The 21638-nt window shown below is 41.6% G+C and overlaps 1 protein-coding gene and 1 long non-coding RNA gene across 2 annotated transcripts; one reads left to right on the top strand and one right to left on the bottom strand.

Annotated features, from left to right (window-relative positions):
* The first annotated feature begins 288 nt into the window (after nt 1–288).
* On the top strand, nt 289–6786 carry LOC136448271 (uncharacterized). Its single transcript, XR_010757852.1, has 5 exons — nt 289–550; nt 1311–1403; nt 2280–3842; nt 4495–4585; nt 5630–6786. It is a non-coding gene; the product is annotated as an uncharacterized lncRNA (long non-coding RNA).
* On the bottom strand, nt 6584–20049 carry LOC136448263 (mesenchyme-specific cell surface glycoprotein-like). The gene is made up of 14 exons (XM_066447594.1): nt 19507–20049; nt 18435–18520; nt 17630–17774; nt 16969–17039; nt 16579–16712; nt 15877–16021; nt 14356–14470; nt 12803–12976; nt 11903–11968; nt 11222–11340; nt 10217–10348; nt 8958–9052; nt 8501–8623; nt 6584–7446 (listed from the first exon to the last, which is right to left on the bottom strand). The coding sequence occupies exons 1-14, from the start codon at nt 19700–19702 to the stop codon at nt 7236–7238; spliced, it is 1812 nt and encodes a 603-aa protein (XP_066303691.1). The 5' UTR covers nt 19703–20049; the 3' UTR covers nt 6584–7235.
* Between the last annotated feature and the right edge of the window lie 1589 nt (nt 20050–21638).

The following is a 21638-nucleotide window of genomic DNA, read 5'->3' as shown; positions in this document are numbered from 1 at the left end:
GATGAACTTGCCACGAACGACTCCCGTTAGCTAGCGGGCACAGACACGACTTTTCCGGCATAAGAATATGTTGAAAATCGCGAATCGGAGATTCCCTAACACCACCCCCACCCCAACTCCCCAGCAATAAACGCCAGCGCTCATGGAAGGCCACGGAGGAGGCAAGGTTATGTGTGACAGGGGTTTTTGCACAAACACACACAGCTCACGTCCGCAGTGACATACCAGACGACTGCCAACCAGGTGTGGCCTCTTGCAATTCGCCCCAAGGCCGTCAATGACCTTAGAACAATAGGCGTTTCCCCGAATAGGATATACCCGAGCCACGTACAGCCAGCATTTTATAGCGTTGCCTGCCACTTGTTATGCGCCGTTCCAAGAGGTCTCTTCGGGAATTGTAGGAGAGGGGAGTCTGTGATAACCCAAGAATAGACACGATGGGCAAAGACGACAATCCCAAGCGCTCTACCGGTAGGCCGTTTCGGCCCCTGAAGACGTTTTTCCGAATGATCAAAGAAGCGACGAAACCGATCTGGGACAACATGTACATGTAAGTACGCACCTGGACTGTTTTACAGCTACTCTATGGGCATTTGTGTGTGTGTGTGTGTGTGTGTGTTTGTGTGTGTGTGTGTGTGTTTGTGTGTGTGTGTGTGTTTGTGTGTGTGTGTGTGTGTGTGTGTGTGTGTGTCTGTGTGTGTGGTAATGTGTGTGTGTGCGCGCGCGCGCGCGTGTGTGTGTGTGTGTGTGTGTGTGTGCGTGCGTGCGTGTGCATGCGTGTTTCAGCTGTGTAGAAGTTTCAGTTGTTTTCAAGTGTAGAAAAGTGTCTTCTGTTTTGTATGTTTACAAAGCACTGGTTGTACCTGAGACAAGAGGCCATTTTACCTGTCGGATGGGTCCGATTTTACGGACCAATAGACAAAATCATGTTCTGTCACAAATAATCAAGGACAGACGAATTCATACATTAACCTATTGTTTAAGGTCTCACCGATGGATGTACAGATTATTTCCAACAAACTCTATAGGCTTATCAATGGAAACTGGCCGTTCAACCAAGAGCAAGGAGGGTTTTCTTCATAGTTGATAGAAACTCCTTGGTTAAACGTAGTCCGATATCATATATTGTGATGAAAGGTAACGTTACACATAATTGGCATGAAATATAGATCTTCAAATGAAAACAGGAGTTTCTATTGGATGCTGCATTTATTGTTTCAAATGGTGCCTTTGTGACGTTCTTACCACCCCACCTCACCCGCCACATCCTGACGTCATCTAATCAAACATTTCTCATTGTTTTGACACAGAATCAGACCAACCAGCATTGCAACAATCGTCATCGTCTTCGTCATCCTCTACATTTTTGTGTTTTAGACAGGAATAGCACAGACGCAAACCAGGTAATGTAGTGTCAGTTTTCTAACATTTCATAGTATACAAGTGCTATAGTCAGCAATGAAAACTGAAAGAAACGGGTGAGATAAAAGTTGAACATACCAAACGGTTACTAAAATGGATACTCAATAGAATGTATGAAATTGATTTGATGAAGGGCTAGTTCTGTTCATATGGACATACAACCAACCCTGTCTACAGTGACCATGGTCGCGGTAGATAGGTGGCCACTATTGACAGGATTCTTAAAGGCACCCAGAGCATTTTATGAGGCTTGAAAACTGGAAATATTCTAGTTGCTGTAATCTTTATAAGATTGACATTTAATGCCACTGTTTACCACATTTGCGTGCGGATCTCTTTTCAAAGGTGCTCAAAAGCGGCACACAACTAAGCTACATAGTGATCTTTTAGTTTCACGCGCCTACTGTAAATAGACCGATACCATAGCCCCGCCCACCTCCGTCAGAACGTAGAAAAGCAAAATTAAAACATGAAAATGCAAATATTTGACGGACATGCAGTCACTCTCTCATTGGCCGAACCGCTAATTGTGATGGACAGTCAGGATCAGTCCATTAGGGCTTAATTGGATTTTCTATCAGTTCTCACCACACAACGACGTCGTATGTATAATGGTACTTACTATGTGTAGGAATGACTAGAAACTGGAGTTTTTTTATTCAAGTTTCAAGCCTCATAAAATGTTTTTGTGGCCTTTAATACTTGGGTTAATAGGAAAATAATGGGACCTCCCAAAAATGGCTGTAATGGCCAGGTGGTCCTTACGCAGTAATGCGTACTAATGGTCACTGGTACAGGCTTGATTGTATCATGGAAGCACCCCCATACTTAAAGCGTACTGTGCCTATTATTTACAGATAGAGTAGAGCCCTGCAGTACCCGAAAGACTGTCATGAGATCCTAGGTGGCGCCACGAACGACGTACATGAAGAGAATGCACAGATATAGGGCTACAATATATTCGTGCAAACTGAGTTACGTTTGCACGAAAGAACTTGTGACATTCGAGTCTTTATGGACTGTCTCTATCACGCTTTCTTTTAAAGAGAACTGTGTGCTCCTTTAAGTTATGGAAATGCTACAAGTTCTTGAGTCTCGGATTGAGTTGTATCAATTCTGCTACATACACTTTTCTTAATGCGTACAGCTTTCTTATATGTTGGGAAAGATATGACCTGTGGATGTTACCAACTGTAATGTTGTTTCAATGTAAGGCGCAATGTCTATAGCTATAGAAAATAAGACTGCCTGAATGCTATAGCTACCTGTCGAAAATTTCGATAAAGAGCTCTAGGAGCGATCACCATTGCATTGGCTTAAAGAATTTTCGTCGAAGGACGAAAACACGTCTTAAGCGACGTGTTTAGGAGATTATTTACATGTCTGTCCTCAATTCTTCTGTTTACGGGTCACTTCACCAGCAAACCGGTTGTACGGCTTGGAATATTGGTTGTAGCAAAACATGGCGGCAGAATTGCATATTAAAGCGCCTCGCGGCGGTTAAACTGCAGAACTGCATGTATAGTATACAGTCCCGTAAAGATGTCAAAATATACATTTATTAGGCTTAAAGCCAGTGAAACATTTCCTGAAAAGGTCCAGGTGTTTTTCTATACATCTATAATGACCTTTAAGTTTGACGCTAGCTGACAAAAGAAGGAAAAATCATTATAGGAACCCATGTAACACCGCGGAAGCGCCCCCAATGTTAATGTTCATGTGCACATCACTTCTTGTATGTTATATTGACTGGAAAAGTGTATCTCATATATATCTCGAAGGTTTTCTTTAAAAACTTTAATGTTACATGTATGTGAATAGGTAGAAAGCCTCTGAATCAGTTCTATATCTTATTTTTCTTTGTATGTCTTCAAGAAAAAAATCAAAGACAGCGAACGCATATCAATGAAGTTTCCCTAGTAGACAACATCGTCCCCATAGATTCTCACTTCAAGAGAATACAAAAGATAAATGCATGTCGCCAATAGAACTATTAAACGATCATACCATAGAATATTGGAATTATTTTTATACTGTATTGGCTCGCGTCATTTTCAAATAAGAAAATAACGACTTGTATAAAAACGTCATGCAAATGAGTTAGCAGTTTTACATAATCGTTGCAAGGAATTAAATGCAGTTGTTTGACAGGTTCTGTAGGGTCCATCAGAGTCACGTGACTTTCAAATCACAAAGAAGAACTCTCTTCAGTGTGAGATTCGCCATTTTGTTCTTAGACCCAACTGAGAGCTTCTCACAACTGTACATCACGCTTAGTCAAAGATGGGCGGAAAAAATGAGTGGCACAAAGTTGAAGACTGGAGTAGTCGTGACAGAGCCAAGTCCAAATTGCTGAAGGACTGGAGGGAGAAAGTTTGCGACGCCGTCCACCGCGTCTGGGACCCCGTCTTGGGAAACATGTAAGTGTTTGGGTGAAGATTTACCCATTTTCTCTTACGATTTATGTCATAAACTTTTTTTTAACGCTCTGTGTAGCTTAGTGTTATAACGCACGGCATATGGGCCATGTTTTGACTGAGTTTCTTACTTTAAAGGTCTTGGCACGGTGTTAGACAACTCGTTAAGACAATGGCGGCATCGTTCGTCGTGACATTTGCGGAAATTCTTGGAGCAACGTCCAAAGCAAAACAGGCTCTTAAACGTCTCCACAAGTTGTGAAGTTTCTGACTGGCGTGCTTGAAGTAGAAAGTTAGATCAAGTCAGAAAAAAAAAGAAAAACAAATGAGATTCCATGGTTAAAAGACATTGTTAGGCGTTTCCCGAAGTAACTATGGTATTCAAACGAAAAACAGTGTCGGTCACACTCACCTAATTGTTATGATAGAAAAGACACAGCCAAAAGCAAACCTAACGTGTTTTTTTCTAGATTCCTATTGTTCATGTATCTAGACCATTTAATCTTGTAAATTATCAATTTTAAACATTGAAGTACGATCATCAAGGTGTTGTGTATGGTATGAGATGACCTGAGTTAAAAGTCAAACGAAATGATGGATTGATTGATTGATTCCTTAGTTTAGTTATATGATTCATTGTATTTGCATATTGCAGGGTTGGACCGGCCAGTGTTGTGCTTGCAATCACTATCATAGTGATTGTATCAGTGACTGTCTAGGAAAATCTATGAGGCCAGTTTGTCGTGGTAAGTTCTTAACTTATTGACGACATTCGTCGAGCTTTTTTTTTGCTTTTTTTCGTGCGTTCTGTTCGTGCACATACATACTGAAACATGTATATATACACATACACATACACATACATACACAAGGACAAAGACACAGTACGTTGATGAAGTTAGACATCCAGGTAGTAAGATACGCCAAAAATAGTTACTCAAGCAACTGGATACAATTTTGAAACAGTCAGACGTTTCAGACGACATCCGCTGTCTTTCGTCAGTGACGCATACACAGACACAGTGATTGAAAGCTTAGAAATTAGGTCACAACAATAGCAAGAACCTGTGACACAAGTGGTTGAACCAGTACACGGCTCAGTACACACACTGTAATTTGTCTGAATATTTTAAACAGACGTTTCTATGAGCATAGCAACACTTCTCTGTTAAAACATCCGGGCAAAATGGTTAAGCATCAATATTGGGACTCCCGATACCTCGGTATCAGAAAAATTGATATTCTTACAGAGAAACACATTGCAGTGAGGATATTTCCAAGATTGGCTGAAATCGAATTGGATGAACTCCTGGCAGTTCATTGACATTTGACCTCTATCAGAACATCCTACAACTTAGAATTCATTCATACACGTGTACGAATATTCTTAAACATCTGGGCTCGATGAAATGTTGAAAATTCATATCCACAATGACTCTACCTCGTCGTGACCGGCAACTCCAAGACAAACTTTGACTGGAGTTAAGTATTTGTGTTACATATACTTCAGCTTTGCTGTTAGTTTAGCGATTACGGGGTATTTTCATAAATATGAATTGGTGCTATTTTTTTTATTTGAGTTGAATGTGTGATTGCTGTGTGCCGATTTGTTAAAAAATAGAGAGAAAGCTAGCGACCCAAAAAAAGACCCCTCCCAATAAAATGGTATGGCGACCCTGTGACGTCACAATTCAAGATGGCGGGCACCACACATGCCATAGGATCCAACAAAGCTTTTCCGACGCAAACCTGTATTTGTACACAAGAGCAGGGGCTAAAATTTCTCACAGCCATGTCTACCTGTTGTTCCACAAAGCAACCCATGGCTGTTGACGATTCACTACGACGTGTGTTCTTCATTTTCACGACTACCCCCTTCGCTGGAGGAGACTACAGAAGGACTGTTTATTGGCCAGTTGATTCACAAGGACTCTCTTCACTTACCGTCTTTTTAAAGGGCATAAGACACCAATGACAAAAACATTAAGAATTTCCTGAAATTACATACTACTATTGTTTGATAACATAGAAATTTTCGCGAAATATTCACACTTCGGATGTTATTCAACATCGAACCATCAAAACTTCATACCTCCAGCTTTAGATTCTTCCCACCAGGTAATTACATTAATCAGTGACTTGCCCACTCATGACGTCACAATGAACGTGGCAACTGATTTAGAACTTTGCACTACGTCTCGGAAAGAACGTTATTTTTACAAGCAAACAAAATGGATATTGTTATGTCCTTTTTATGTTTGCTCATCAAATAATGTTTTTCGTAAGCCGTGGTGCAAGGTGCCGAACCGGCTGCCGTGTTAATTGTGACGTCATGACTGGGCATTAGTCACTGATTAATGTTATCACCTGTTGAGAAGATCAGATCAGAATACAGACCTGGACCCATGGAAGTATGGTTTCTGATGGTTCAATGTTAAATAACATCAGAAGGGTGTGTTTTTATTTTAAACGTTAATATTCCTTGAATGATGCTACTCCTATTTCTGATAATAAGAAAATTTTGTATTTTGGTGCCTTATGCCCTTTAAGTGAACAAAATGTACCTACTGTGTTCTATATCATATTTGACATAGAAAATGATTTTGTACAACAACTACATGGTTGTATCACTTGTAACTTATATTCTGATACTTTAAAGATAAAAAGATATTTCTGATATGTAAGACATACTAGTCACTGGTCAAGATAAAGTACAGGGTAATATTACCGTGACACCACGGAAATTCATAGAAAATTGTTCTTAATTTATTGGTATACGTCTATCTCTTCTTGTATGCAATGTCTGCTTTATTATCAAAGTGCACAGTGTACACAAAACGTACCTTTTAAGTTACTTCATGGTGAAACAAAGTTTTCGCTGCAATACTTAATTCTCACAGTGCGTGTAGTGAATTAATAAATTGCTCACAGCTATAAAGCAAACATACCATAGGTGTTTTACATGCTTCATATTTGTTACAGCGTATAAATGTTTTGCTATCAATGTGTTTAAAAATGCACTGCTGATATGGCTCGTTGATAATACCATAATCGTGCACACTTTGTGATCAGATAAACAAAAAAAGTATTCCCAAATCGAACGTCCTCCGAAACCTTAACCGTGCAAAAAGTTGGCAACCTATTTCTCCTCCTCGTAGTACACACTCTCCTCACTGTGAACCCCATTCATGCTAGGTCATCAGATGAAGAGTGAAGTCTTCCCAAACGAACGTCCTCAGCAACCCTAACCGTCCCAAAACATGGCAGTCTATTTCTCCTCCTCGTTGTATACATTTTCCTCATTGTACACCATATCCTCGCTAGGTCACCAGATGAAGAGTAAGGTCTTCCCAAACGAACGTCCTCAAAACCCTAACCGTCCCGAAACTTGGCAGTCTATTTCTCCTCCTCGTAGTACACTCCTTCCTCGCTGTACACACCGTCCTCGCTAGGCGGCGCATCTGACACGCCCTGCCCCTGCGTCCGGATGAGGCTGGTGAGGACGGTGTAGGGGTCATTGACCCGGTAGAGAGACACAGTGCCGCTCAAACTGCCCGAGACCAACACCAGGGGTTTCCCATCCGGACTGTCCTCCGCTGTAATAAACCTAAAGCAACAAAATGAAAACATAAACACACCAGCTACAATATAACGCCATATGGAACAAGCTCTAGATAGGTATCCCATATCCTAGAATATTTGGAGAAGTGGATGCCTGGTTTAGCTCTGCTCCAATGATCTAGATAGGCAGGAAGTGATGACTGACGACAACATACTAGTAGTATGCTATGCTCATTTGCATACTCGGGACAAAGCCGTTACCCCGCTTCTTCAAATATTCTATTACACCATTTCCGCCTTACCTGCTGGCAGGCTGCCCGACTGCGGACACACATCGGGGCGCACAATCATACAAATACACCAACTGATTACAATACCTCCGTTTTTACGGAGGTAACAAAAAACCTGCAATTTTCGTAGCTATGTGGTGGCCAAGAAAAAATTGTGACATCACGGAGAGCGAAAGGGTAATATTTTAAAATGTTATCATCAAAAGAAATGCAATTTTAGTAGTTATGTGGCGGCCTACAAACATTTGGGTCATCACGGAAAACAAAAGGGAAATATTTCAAAATGATATAATATAAAGAACCGCGGCTTGCTGACTTAGCGATGAAGTGGTGACATGTGATATGACGTTTGAACGTAGGGATATACCTATTATGAAAATCTATCTGATTTTGTCAGAAGAGATTTGATGAGAAACAAACAAATAAACAACTAGCTTCCTCATAACACTGCCTACAGCTGAGTGACAAGCCCATTTATCCCAGCAACTGCGTTTCCGGCCTCCCACCTAACAACTAAGCACCCCTAGAACTTATCCTTGACCCCTCCAAACAACACCACCAACGTATCCCAGCTAATATACAGACTGTTCATACAATATAACACATTTTTAGACTTTTCTCGTTGATTATGCAAAGTAGTTCGCCCAAAATCTAATCATCTTGAGATTTCTCACATACCCACCAACACACCAAATACGACAACAATCCATGCAGGCGTTCTCGACTTATCGTGTTCACTAACAGACAACACTGTTAGTGCAGACACGCATTAAAATATAACCTTCTTGGCGAAGGTAACTAAACGCGTACTTGACATCCTCCGGGTCCGTGTCGCCCACCTCCCGGTGCAGGTACGCCTCTATCCACCGCTTGTCGAACCGCCCCGGCCGGTAGATGGACTCAAACCGGGGTATCAGCGTGGCGGGGTCGATACTGGCAGGACGTGATGTATAACACATGGGATTACTATGATATTTCTTAAGTAATAAGTCCCCAATTTGCATAATTTGCAATTCATTGTGTACATCTCTGTCTAAGCTACCTGCATAGTAAATAACATGAAAATCTGTTGCTCCTCTCTTCAGTTATTTTCCTCGGAAAATTTTGACAAATACGCCATTGCAGTTCCAGTGACACATACCAGGGGGCCCAAAATCGACCTTGATCTTCCTACTTCCAACACCTACCAATATATCAAATATCAATACAATCTATCAAGACGTTCTTCAGTTATACTGACTTTAAGCATTCCTTCCTTCCTCCTTACCTGTACACCATGAGAGAAGACGGCCTCTCACAGGTCACAAGAATCAATATCTTCCCATTCACCTCACCTGTTGTAAGTGTCTCTACCTGGGGTCCCTGTTAAACGAGACACCACCATTATAGAACGTCTCAGCGATAAGCTATCCTACGCTTGTAAAGTATCAATGATTATCATAATATCAAATTCAAAATCAGAGCCAGTTTAGTCCACGTGCTGAACCGCTAAGAAACTTCCTAGAATTTAGATGACAAAAAGCGACGCCCAAAGCCGGTGTCACACAGCAAGAAAACAGCTCCCCTGACAGGCTGAAAGGACGTTTTCGACAGCAATACGACCCGTACATGTGCCCTCTCAATCACTGGGCGATTTTGGCGACGCCTGGGTTGCGACGCCTAATGGTATAGTATTATGTGCAGTTTGATGTGTGCAACAGAGTGTTGTTTTTAGTTGTCTTTGATGAAACTGATGGTGGTGGGATTATGCATGATAAAATGTAGTTGTGCTGTCGTGCGTTGTCTGTGTGTGTGTGTGTGTTTGTTTGTGTATGTGTGTGTGCGTATGTATGTGTCTGTATTTGCCCAACCGAACAGGTACTCATCAGTCCTTTTTCGTTGGAAATCCCGTATGAACAGCACCACCTATCAGTGCCCTAAGTAGGGTACAGTAAAGATAAAAACAACTACCGTCGCCATGGCAATGTATTTTTTTTTCCTTGCCAATCTTGTTATAGATAGACGGGCGTTCACTGTGTCACTGAGCCCAATTCAATGTAACAACAGGGTAGATTTTCAAGCGAAAACGTCGGTCTACTCTATCGCGATTTTGAACATCTAGGTACCCTCTGGCGATCAAAAAAATCAACATTAGACCCAAGTCGTAGCTGTTATACTGTCATAGGATATTGTTAAAGGATGGCTGAGGAAGTTTGGGATGTTTTTGAAAAACCCTTTCTTAAGCCTTATAAACCTTCCTCAACCTTGATTTTTTTTCAGGTAGTACCTTATAGCAAGGTGATAATTTATTCAAATTAGTATGATGTCATGATTACGTCATCAAGATTTACAAGGCCACGCCCCTTTATTAAAAAAAATGCTCTCCTTGGCTTGTGCTTCGATGTTTATCAATATAACTTTGCAGGAATGTACATGATAGTAATACTTAAAGATTGACGCCTGCCTATGAGATTATTCTGAAATATCGATTTTTGGCGATTTTTTTTGTTTGTTTCCGATGATGACGTTACTACATAGATACATCACCATATCAGAAGAAGCCTCGTCCATGGTCCAGGTTGGCAGGTCGTCTTTGTACTTGCTCTTGTACTCACTGTTGAACAGGGAAGGGTAGTACTGCGCATGCCTGGCCTCTACGTCGTCGCCACTGTCCCATATCTGTATGGTTGACCATTTCAAACTTCTGAATCCTCAAAAAGTGTGCAGGGTTTTAATAATAGGCAATATCTGTATGTGCTATATAGTCAAACAGACGTACGGAGCTTGTTGTTACACCAAGTATGTGAATCCCTAAAGTGTTCAGTTTCATCATGACATTCACCTTTTCAAAATCGACGAAAAGAGTACTTTATCATTTATTATTAAAATCCCTTATTCTTGAATTGTGATACATATTTTGATCTAGGTAGGTTAACCGTTAAGGTGATGCGTATAATACCCATTCCGCTACAATGTATATTGACATTCCCCACCCTTCAGTTAAAGGCACCCAGAGCATTTTATGAGGCTTGAAAACTCGAAATATTCTAGTTGCTGTATTCTTTGTGAAATTGACATTTAATGCCACTGTTTACCACATTTGCATGCGGATTTCTTATCAAAAGTGCCCAAAAGCGGCACAAAAATAAGCTACAAGGTGATCTCTTAAATTCACGCGCCTAGTGTAAATAGACCGATACCACAGCCCCACCAACCTCCCTCAAAACGTAGAAATGCAAAATGAAAATCATAAAAATGCAAATATTTGACCGACATGCAGTCATTCTCTCTCATTGGTCGAACCGCTAATTGTGATGGACAGACAGGATCAGTCTATTAGGGCTTGGATTTTCCATCAGTTCTTACCACACAACGACATCGTATCTTTGCTCCTTTAATATCGATGTGCAATGGTATAGTGTTATTGGAACTTACTATGTATAGGAATGACTAGAAATTTGAGTTTTTTATTCAAGTTTCAGGCCTCATAAAATGCTTTGGATGCCTTTAACATTCAGTATCCATCAGTATGAGTATGTATTATGTGTAAACCTGTTCCAGAGTGGTGGCGTTCCACAGAGAAAAGCCTCTTCCTCCAAAGGTGTAAAACTTGTCAAACATTCCCGGATGTTGATACGAATTCCCGTCAGAGTTGGTGAACATAAGACGACCTGCAATGCAGCAAAAAATTAAAGGTGCCCCAAGCGATTTCAGGGGGTAGAACTGGAATTATTCTGAATAAAGCAATCTGTATGAAATTGGCATTATCTTCCCCATATTAGCACATCTGCATCATTATTTCATACTTTGGGCGCTTAAAAAGAGTGCAGAAACAAGTCGCAGAAGGGGTATTTTATTTATTGGTATCACCCAAAAATCAGCCCAGAATCCAGCCGTAACCGTTTTCTGTCGACAATTTTCGGTAACTTCAAGCCGCATGACGTCACAATGTCCGAGTACATTGAGATATGACCATGAGAATAATTGTCCGGAAGCATTCGGGACAAATCGGTCAGAATCGTGCAGGGCTGCCCACCTAGCCTGTTGCTATTACAAAGGGTTAATTGCTATTTGCTATCACAAATTATTTTTGCCCTGCTGGCAAAGACAAAACATTACAATGGAATTTTGACTCGGACAGCATATATGCTATAACAAGTACATGTACATGTACATTATGTACATGTTACTATTGAAACATGTCGAAATCAGAAGAAGTTAGCGTGAGCTCACCAAGCATGGTGCTGTCTCCCAACGCTAAGGACATCATGCCAGGGACTGACGGTGCAACCACGGCATCTAGCGGAAGAGAAAGGAAGTGCATTTTGTTTGACAGTATTTCCAAGTCACATGACAGTCTCAAGATCTGCATTCAAAACAAGTTTCGTGAATAAATAACAGAGTGTGCTTTTTAAGAAACCCCAGCTTTTCGGACATGTAGATCCTTTCCTGATTGGAAGTTCCTCTATTTTGACCGTAACGGTTTGGCTTACAAGGATAGTCGCGACGGGCGGCCATTGATGCCGACAGTTTTATTAACATAGATTTCGCTATCGCAAACCTGTAACACGAGTCTGAAGACCCAAAATCTCCATGAACTTTGGTTTTATATATGATGTGTTTTAGTATGGAGGTATAGATTTTCCTCATTACCACCTTTTTGGACCTGAGGAATTCTTGTCCTAGATGTGAGACTAACAGATGTGACAAGTGTGACCTTCAACCACATGCGTAGAACGAAGGTGAAGATATTCCTCATTGCTTATGCAAATTCAGTCCCAATTTGCACAATTTGCATTTCAGTTTATTCATCTTTGTCCAATCTACCTGCATACCAAATAGCATGAAAATCTGTTGCTCCTTTCTTCAGTTATTCTCCTTAGAAGAATTACTACAAATACGCCATTGCAGTTTTTAGTGACACATACCAGGGAGTCCAAAATCGACCTTGACCTTTCTCCTCCCAACAACTACCCACATACCAAATATCATCACAATCCATTTACATGTTCTTCGGTTATGCTGAATTTAAGCATACGGTGACCAAAACATGCACACACGCAAACACACACGCAAACGCACGAGAACAATATTCCTAAGAAAAAGTTTTTTTTCATGGAGATAATTACTCACTCTCTATGAACCGCTCCCCTCTCCACACCTCGCTGAAGTACTGCCCTTTCCCGACGGTTGTCCTGACCGCGCCTTCATTGGACGTGAGGAGCAGCCCGTGACCTCCGACCTCCAGGTAGTGGATGCAGTCCGGTTGGTAGTAGGCGTAGATGGGCCAGTTGTTGATACGTATACCTATGTAGTATTATAATTATTCTGATTATCCTGATAAATATCTAACCGTGATTTCCAGCACAATCACAAGAAGAACGTTCTGTTGTCATACGGGCTTTAGGGCCCTGTCACACTTGTGCGTATATTCAAGTGCGCATGAGTTCCGCAGTAACATTTTTTTGGTTTAAGTAAATTTTGCGGGTAGGAAGTTGTTTTCTACTTTGACCCACCGTTAAGCAGTCTACTTATGAAACCAAAGAAATTACTCTTTCGGCTGCAAACTTAACCTAAACCAAAGACATGTTAATACGCACCTCATGCGGGCTTGTATATTACGTACAAGTGTGATAGGGGCTTTATACAGTAATCCGAAGTTGATGAAATTAAAATTAAAGTCATATAGCGTATCTCGTCTAGTTTGTAGTTGAGGCTTTTTGTGGCGTGTGTGTTGTGTGATCAGTGTTAACATCTCCAGAACGAGGAAACTGAAGCTTTTTTTGATCCAGATTTGTGTAATCTTTTTCTAAATGCACACAAACAATGAAATTTACAAAGCTGCACATTTGAGCATCCCTGATCGATGACGTGCTATGTATTTTTAGCTTTCACCAGTCGACATCTCAAACACATTTAATGATGAAGTCGTGGCCAACAACAAGGATAACTTTCTTGCGAACACTGATATTTCGAAAAAATACGTTTCGTCATTGACAGCGCTGAGAAACATAATTGAAACAAAAACTTTTAAAACGCAAAGCCTGAAACGTTAGGTTCAAACTTGTGCGCATATCCATGATCAAGTCCGTATGAGTTGCGTATTAACCTTTTTTGGTTTAAATAAAGTTTGCGGGGAAGAAGTTGTTTTGTACTTTAACCCACCGTTGTGCAGCCTGGTTATGACATCAAACCCAAGAAATGACTTCTTCGACTTCAAACATAACCTAAACCAAAAAAAATGTCAACGGACAAGTGTAAATGGGCCTTAAAGGTCCTGTCACACTTGTGCGTACATGTATATTCAAGTGCGTATGAGTTGCGCATGAACATTTTTTTTGGTTTATGTAAAGTTTGCAGGGAAGAAGTTGTTTTCTACTTTGCCCCACCGTTGTGCAGCCTAGTTATCGGACCATGGTACCAAAGAAATGACTTATCCGGCTGCAAACTTAACCTAAAACAAAAACGTGCTAATACGCAACTTGTGCGGACTTGCATATACGCACAAGTGTGACAGGGCCAATCAGAGGGTTTGCTAAAGCTCATCTCGAACAAAAGCACAAAGGACGCTGGGAAGCTATCAACCAATCAGCTTACGTCTTACATCGCTACTTTGGGTTCAGAACAAGATAACGACTATTTGTGCCAAATACGGCTAGCTCATTAATTACTTATGAGCAACGTACCGCCGTCCTTGTCACTTGCGTCCAATCCCGACTCGGCCCAGTTCTTGACTCCCAGTGAATACAGCTCGTCTACTGTGGCTGAGGCCATGTCTACCACGGCAACTGCGTTGTTCTCCTGGTGACGTAGGAATGAAATAGTGAGGTGACGTCATAAAATATGCAGATCAAACGATCATGAAACTCTAGACTCTAGAAAGAACGATGTGTATTTTGTACACGGCGGATTCTAGTTGCGAAATGTCAAGTCATCAACCAGACTTGAAAGCACAAAAGCAGCACATCGTAAGGCCATGTTGATTCGATTATATGGATGACGTCATCGGGGAACCCCCAAAACGAGCATGCGAATGAAAAAAGGTTAGAAAATAAGTTACTTTCATTATGAAATCTACGTAGTCAGGAAGAATGAACAAAACGTAGCACACAGAGTATGATATACCAAGAAATAGATTCTTCATTTTTGTTCTTTCATATCGTCCTCTTTGACTTTGGAATTGACTCTGGTATTCTATGAGTCTATGACACTAGTAACCGTTTGTTATGTTTAGCCATACCTAGTATGGCTCAACATATTGTTTTTGTTCACGTTCTTCTTCTTCTTCTCCTTCTTCTGCCAAATCTTTAAATTGATTCAACTCTGCCATTTTTTGATCAACCGACCTGAAATTTGGCATGGAGGTAAAGAAGGCAAATACCCTCATGCGATTTCTTCATTTTTTTTTAAACAGGCCTGAAAATCATTTTTATGGAGGTTTTTTGGGGCATTTTTAGGCAAAAATTACATTTTGGTCCCCTGTGGCCTGGTTTTACAAGCAAATGACCTGACATTCGGTACAAGGGCGCCTTGAACATGTCCTTTCAGGATATCAATCACAATTCTGGTGTACATCACTTCAAAATGCTTAATTTTGGGGACTTTTGGACCCATTTCAGACCAAAAACAGGCCAAAAGTGGTATCCCCGTTCCATGTTCTATTTGCTGCTGGCGAAAGAATCCATTTTCTATCTAAGGATCCCCGCGTTCCATTTACTACTGGCCAAAGAACACGTGTTCTATTAAGGTTACCTGAGGTCATATTGCAGGAACACACGCAAGCCTTTGCAGTAAGAAGCTCTTGGGGTCTCGCAGAACTTGTAGAGAGAATTGTTTTGCACGGGTGATTTTGGAACAGTCAATTTATGCATCGGGAGGGAGATTGGCGAAGTATGATGCTCTCGCAAATATTGACTTTCTACATGCAGTTAATATTTCGATTTGCCCAGGTGTTATTTTGGGACAGAACACTTCTTGCATGGGGAGGAGTATGGCTAAACATGCTGTATTTGCTCAGGGGCAAATGGCGGCCTTTCTAGTTCATTTTGCAATTGCTTTGCGCAATTGCACGATTTACGGTACGGTCTAAAACGTTTTTTTTTTTAAACGGACGAAAATTGATGCGTGCGCGGATATCATCCATATAATCGAATCAACAGTGCCTAAGCTAAAAAAAATGTTGTATCGGGAAATAAGCTCTTACGTACCTGCATGACGACATACGCCTTCGTCTCGTCCCTGTTGAAGGTGACATATTCCGGCTCCAGTTCCTGAGACAGGTGGAACTCTTCGTCGTCCTCAGGAAAGCCGCGGAACACCCATCGCACGCCTCGACTCACGTACTCCTCCGCCCTGTACTCATAACAGAAAGGAAAGGAAAGTCATCTCGAACCAGTTTAGCTCATATGAACTCAATGAACAGACACAGCACGAAATGGCCTGGGATCCCGGCGGATACGTACAGGGATTCCTCCGAAAATGTTCCAAAGCCCGTGCGGGTTTTGTCGGATCCGTTAGTTACGTTGGATCCGTCAGTATCCGACTAAATCCGCACGGGCTTTGGAATATATTCGGAGGAATCCCTGTTAGTATCCGCCGGGATCCGAGGCCATTCCGTGCAGTGAGATGAGCTAATCTTCCACTGGCCGTGACAGAGAAGACAGACGCTATGTACAGTACTTGACAGGTTCATTGTACCGGGGAGATTCCCCTAGCTCTTTTCGACAAGCACAGTGAACAGTGGACCACGGCTTAACGTCTCGTCCTAAGGACTGACACCCTTTCCGTAGATCCACCAAGGCTTCCAAAGGCTTGATCATTTTGAAGAATCTGCAAAATATATATAAGATGGTTTGTGAAATTAATGATGTTTTGCCAGACCTGTCATTGCCTATGTATGTCCTACTCACCTGCCATCAAACTTCTGGAAGGAGGCGGTCCTGACGGAATACGGTTCGGTTGAGTTCTCTTCTTCGGAGTAGAACTCGATAATAGAGACCGAACCTTCAGGGTTTTTCCAGTCTCCGTTAGCGTCTTCCCCGTCCTTGGGAAGGACATTTTGAAAAAAAAAATATCGTGAGACATGAAAATATCAGTGCTGTAAACCACGTCTTACTCTGGCATGTGTTGTGTTCGAGCCTCAACCAAAATTTTTCAAAGAAAAAATGTGTCAGTAGTATTTGTGAAATGATACATCTTTTCAACCTTCGGTCGAGAAAATACACAGCTGCCACTGTTGTTCACCAAGTTATCGCCAGGCGGCGCTCAGAGGAGTAGGACACATGGGGGTGATAACGTACCTCTCCCTCGTTACACGTCACCAGCCTCCTGCAGTCATGGGTGAAGAGAAGCATGTCGGGATGGAAGCCAACTGTAAACGAACGGCAGATGTGGCAAGTGAAACAGCATATCAGGAGCCCATGCTCTAGATTCCGGTAAAAGAATGGATGTTGTGTTGTAGATAAAATAAAAATGATCACAGGCATGATTGAGATGATATAAACCGCTCGCTATATTGAATAAACGTTTCTCTGAGACCAGTTTAAACAAGCAGAATTTGGCACACATCCTCTACTGTAAATGCAGAAATGTTCGCGGTGGTTTTATGTTCGCGGTTTGAGCGGGGACCGTTTGACCGCGAACTCAAAACAACCGCGAACATTTTTATCCAATACTGTAGCAGTATGTGACTATAGCGCTGCGGCAAAAAATCAAAACCACCGCAAACACTCCATTTTCCCCTTAGCGCGAAATAAAAACCACGCGAACTTAAATGCATTTACAGTATATCGGAAAAGTGTGGCAAGGATTTTAAATTCTTAACTAAGAAAAATAATGTACAACGCCAGAAAAATAGAAGATACAATTGCCTTGGCCAAGTGGTGATACCTTGAAGATAGCTTGCAGGAATATTTAGATTTTGACTCTCAAGCTGATCTAACTTGAGAGCAATTGCTCTACCTGAGATGTTGTAAAGTAGCTCCATGTTGTTCTGCCCCCGTCTGTACAAGTCGTAAATAAGGACCGACCCCCGTTCGGCCTTGACATGCGCAGCCATGCTGACGCCCAGGACGTCCCCGCAAACCTCCAGGTCCGTACCTGTTTTCTGTCAGAGGAAACAGTCAGCACCTTAGTAAAAAAACGATTGGTTTATACAATTGGAAGTCTATTCTCGGGAGGATTTTATTGTGACAGCTGGGCAGTATAGGAGTGGAAATGGTAGAATAGACTCTGTATTTGTTGAATTAGTTTCCCAAAAAAGAACCCTTCTCCATCCACCGTACGATACAGATTGATCTAACGTTAGGATATCGACAGGCATCGTCAATTTTGTAATATCATCGACTACGACTATCAATGAAGAAGTCAATTTTGTAATATCATCGACAACGACTATCAAGGAACAAGTCAATTTTGTAATATCATCGACTACGACTATCAATGAACAAGTCAATTTTGCAGGATCATCGACAACGACTATCAATGAACAAGTCAATTTTGCAGGATCATCGATTAAGACTATCAATGAACAAGTCGATTTTGCAATATCATCGACTACGTCTATCAATGAACAAGTCAATTGTGCAATATCATCGATTAAGACTATCAATGAACAAGTCAATATTGCAATATTATCGACTATGACTATCAATGAACAAGTCAATTTTGCAATATCATCGACTACGACTATCAATGAACAAGTCGTGACAAAAAAATATGAAGCGAGACGAAGAAGAGGCCGTGACGGCACTAGCGAGGGTCTCACCATTCCGTTGGGAAGAAACTGGGAGTGAACCAACGTGGTGTTGAGCGGATCGGAGACGTCGATAACGTTGATCAGTCCGTGTTCGCCTAGAGGGATAGGATAGACAGAATCTATCACGCCTCAAAGTTTCTTTCAATAAAAAAAACATAAAGCATGCAGTCCTACGAAATGATTTTAATGATTTTAATGATTTTAATGATTTTAATGATTTTAATGATTTTAATGATTTTAATGATTCTAATGATTTTAATGATTTTAATGATTTTAATGATTTTAATGATTTTAATGATTTTAATGATTTTGATGATTTTGATGATTTTGATGATTTTGATGATATTGATGATTTTAATGATTTAAATGATTTAAATGATTTTAATGATTTTAATGATTTTAATGATTTTAACGATTTAAATGATTTAAATGATTTTAATGATTTTAATGATTTTAATGATTTAATGATTTTAATGAATCGCAATTGATATTAATGATCTTAATGATCTCAATGATTTTAATGATTTTAATGATTTTAATGATTTTAATGATCTTAATGATCTTAATGATTTTAATGATTTTAATGATTTTAATGATTTTAATGATTTTAATGATTTTAATGATTTTAATGATTTTAATGATTTTAATGATTTTAATGATTTTAATGATTTTAATGATTTTAGTGATTCTAGTGATTTAATGATTTTAATGATTTTAATGATGTTGATGATCTTGATAATCTTATTGATTCTACTGATCTTGATGATCTTGATGATCTTAATGTGGCCCTAGCATAACGTCGAAAGGGTTTGAAAAACAACTAGATAAAATGTCATGTCACAATACGAGCATGCATGATAAACATAGTTAGATACTACTACTCCCTCGATTCAAGGTTGGAACATAGGAATAATCAGTGGAATGCGAGTGGTTTGATAGTCCATTGTTGCAAAGGACAGATAGCGACATATTTTCAACAAATAGGGGAAATGAAAATATTCGCAGCAACCCCGAAAACGTAGGCATAGACTCCCCACACAGAATCAAAATGCCAAGGATTACAGTGAGCTCACGCCATTACCTATGGTGTAGACCATCTTGTTCCTCTTGTCATACGTGCACTGTTCGGCGGCCCCCATCCCCATCCTGTAGTACGCCTCCCCGCCGTGCATCGTGAACGGGACGTACACCGTGGACAACGGCTGGAGCTCCATCTTCCCCTCACACCTCCACGCTGGGGCCAGGCAGAGAAACAAGAACGCCACAGTAACCCGCATTGTCGGGCAAGTCGGTGGGAAATACTGACTCCTATCCGGGGGTTTTCCTCGGCACAGTACGTCTCTATACCTAGCCTGGTCCCAGTCTCTAGGGTCGGCTTTATAGGGGTGTTTCACCGGGCCCAGTCAGTTTCTGATAGCCTTTCTCCTTGGCCGCCACCCTACTTCCACTACACCCTACTTCCGCTGCAACCTACTTTGCCGCCGACTTGGTGGCGAGCTAATTAATCCAAGGCCGTAAACAACACCCCGAGCGTGCTAAGCTGCGGCGGGCGGGGTCACTCACAGTGCCGTAGAGATATCGGGGAGCCACCGAGGGTATGGTTTCCAGGCTAAGTTTTTCGGGGTCTAACTCGGGGGGGGGGGGGGGGGGGGGGCGGGTGCTGTTGTAAATTTTCTTGGGGGCATATTGGCCCTAGAGCCGAGGAGATGGCCTGTATATGCCCTTGAAACAGTCTGGCATCCAGGCTATCTACAGGGAGGGCTGTGGCACATGTTTTCCTCGTGTTTTGTGTATGTTGTGCACATGGGGGCAGAACGCCTGAGCCTGGTAGTATATATACGTCGTTGTCAAGGAATTTAATGAATTCCACCTGGACATATCTCAGCACCACAGCTCTCCTGTCAGGCATGTGTTACGAACGCATCTGTCTCTACTTTCCTTGAAACCTCCTTGTCCAACATTTTGTCCAACAAACTGTCTCTACAAAGTACAAACTGTCTCTACAAACTGCCTCTACAAACCGTCTATACAAACCGTCTATAGGGCGTATTCAGTCACGTGATCCTCCCCCTAGCAACGAGCACTGGCGGCCATGTTGGTGCTCACTTGATAATGGAGCCCTATGGAACTCTCCGTATAAATAGCAGATGTTTTCTACGCCATTCACAATTTCCCTTCGAAACGTTTTGTCTCACAATCATGGTGTTTTGCCTCGTGGTCAGATGTTGGATTGGGACTGATAAAGCACACACTGATCGGGTAACAATAAGATTGGTTTGGCGTTTCTCGTGTAGGTAAGGGAACGACTGAAACAAAAGTGGATTTCTGACATACGAACAGCGGATCTAAATAGTTGAAGTTTGAGAATCAACCTGAGTGTATGGAAACCTTTGTATCTGGTCGAAAAGCAAATTACAGGCCCGTTGTGTAACACAGTGGCGCGCGGCACCGTGTAGCCGTTGCTTGAGATACGTTCGTAAACTGGGGGGGGGGGGGGGGGGGGTCTTTCAACGTCGAACTTTCCCGATCATAACGTACTCCCTGTCAACAAAAATTTTCACGACACTCAAGACACTGTACTACGTGGTTGCAGGCCTTGGAACACTTGTATGCTGTGAACTGATTTTATGCGTACTCTGTAAACAGTTTAGCGGCCATGTTTGTAGGCAGCTGGGGAAAACATTTCCTCGCTCGTCGATAATGGGTCATTTCTAGTAGGTGAAATTGGATTTTTGTAGCGAAAAGGATGTGAGGCTTGAGACTCTTTGCATATAACAAAACAGCGATCAGACGACTTCGCATTCCTTGGAAATTTAGAGACCGTCGGACACCGAGAAACTTCGCTGCAGGGTGAGCACCAACATGGCCGCCCACGGAGGGCAGGGGTGATGACGTCACGTGAATACGCCCTATACAAACCGTCTATACAAAATGTCTCTACAAGCCGTCTCTACAAGCCGTCTCTACAAAATGTCTCAACAAACTGTCTCTACAAACCGTCTCTACAGAATGTCTCTACAAACTGTCTCTACAAACCGTCTCTATAAACCGTCTCTACAAACCGTCTCTAAAAACCGTCTCTACAAACGGTCTCTACAAAACGTAAATGATCTCTACTCCACCAAGTAGCGACCGCTGGGAGCGGACCAAAGCTGACAAGAGTTCGGAGACCTCATACCTCCGTGAAAGATTTTGAGCCTTTGTAGATTTATC

The sequence above is a fragment of the Branchiostoma lanceolatum genome, chromosome 1, assembly GCF_035083965.1.
Source record: "Branchiostoma lanceolatum isolate klBraLanc5 chromosome 1, klBraLanc5.hap2, whole genome shotgun sequence".
NCBI classification, from domain to species: domain Eukaryota; kingdom Metazoa; phylum Chordata; class Leptocardii; order Amphioxiformes; family Branchiostomatidae; genus Branchiostoma; species Branchiostoma lanceolatum.
This window is presented reverse-complemented; position numbering and strand designations above follow the sequence as displayed.

Excerpts from the sequence above, each read along its gene's own strand:
- LOC136448263 (XM_066447594.1), bottom strand. The coding sequence starts at position 19,702 with ATGCGGGTTACTGTGGCGTTCTTGTTTCTCTGCCTGGCCCCAGCGTGG. Across the intron at positions 17,040-17,629 it reads GCTACTTTACAACATCTCAG|TTGGCTTCCATCCCGACATG; the intron begins GTAGAGCAATTG and ends GTTCGTTTACAG. Across the intron at positions 16,022-16,578 it reads TTCCAGAAGTTTGATGGCAG|GGCGGAGGAGTACGTGAGTC; the intron begins GTGAGTAGGACA and ends TTATGAGTACAG.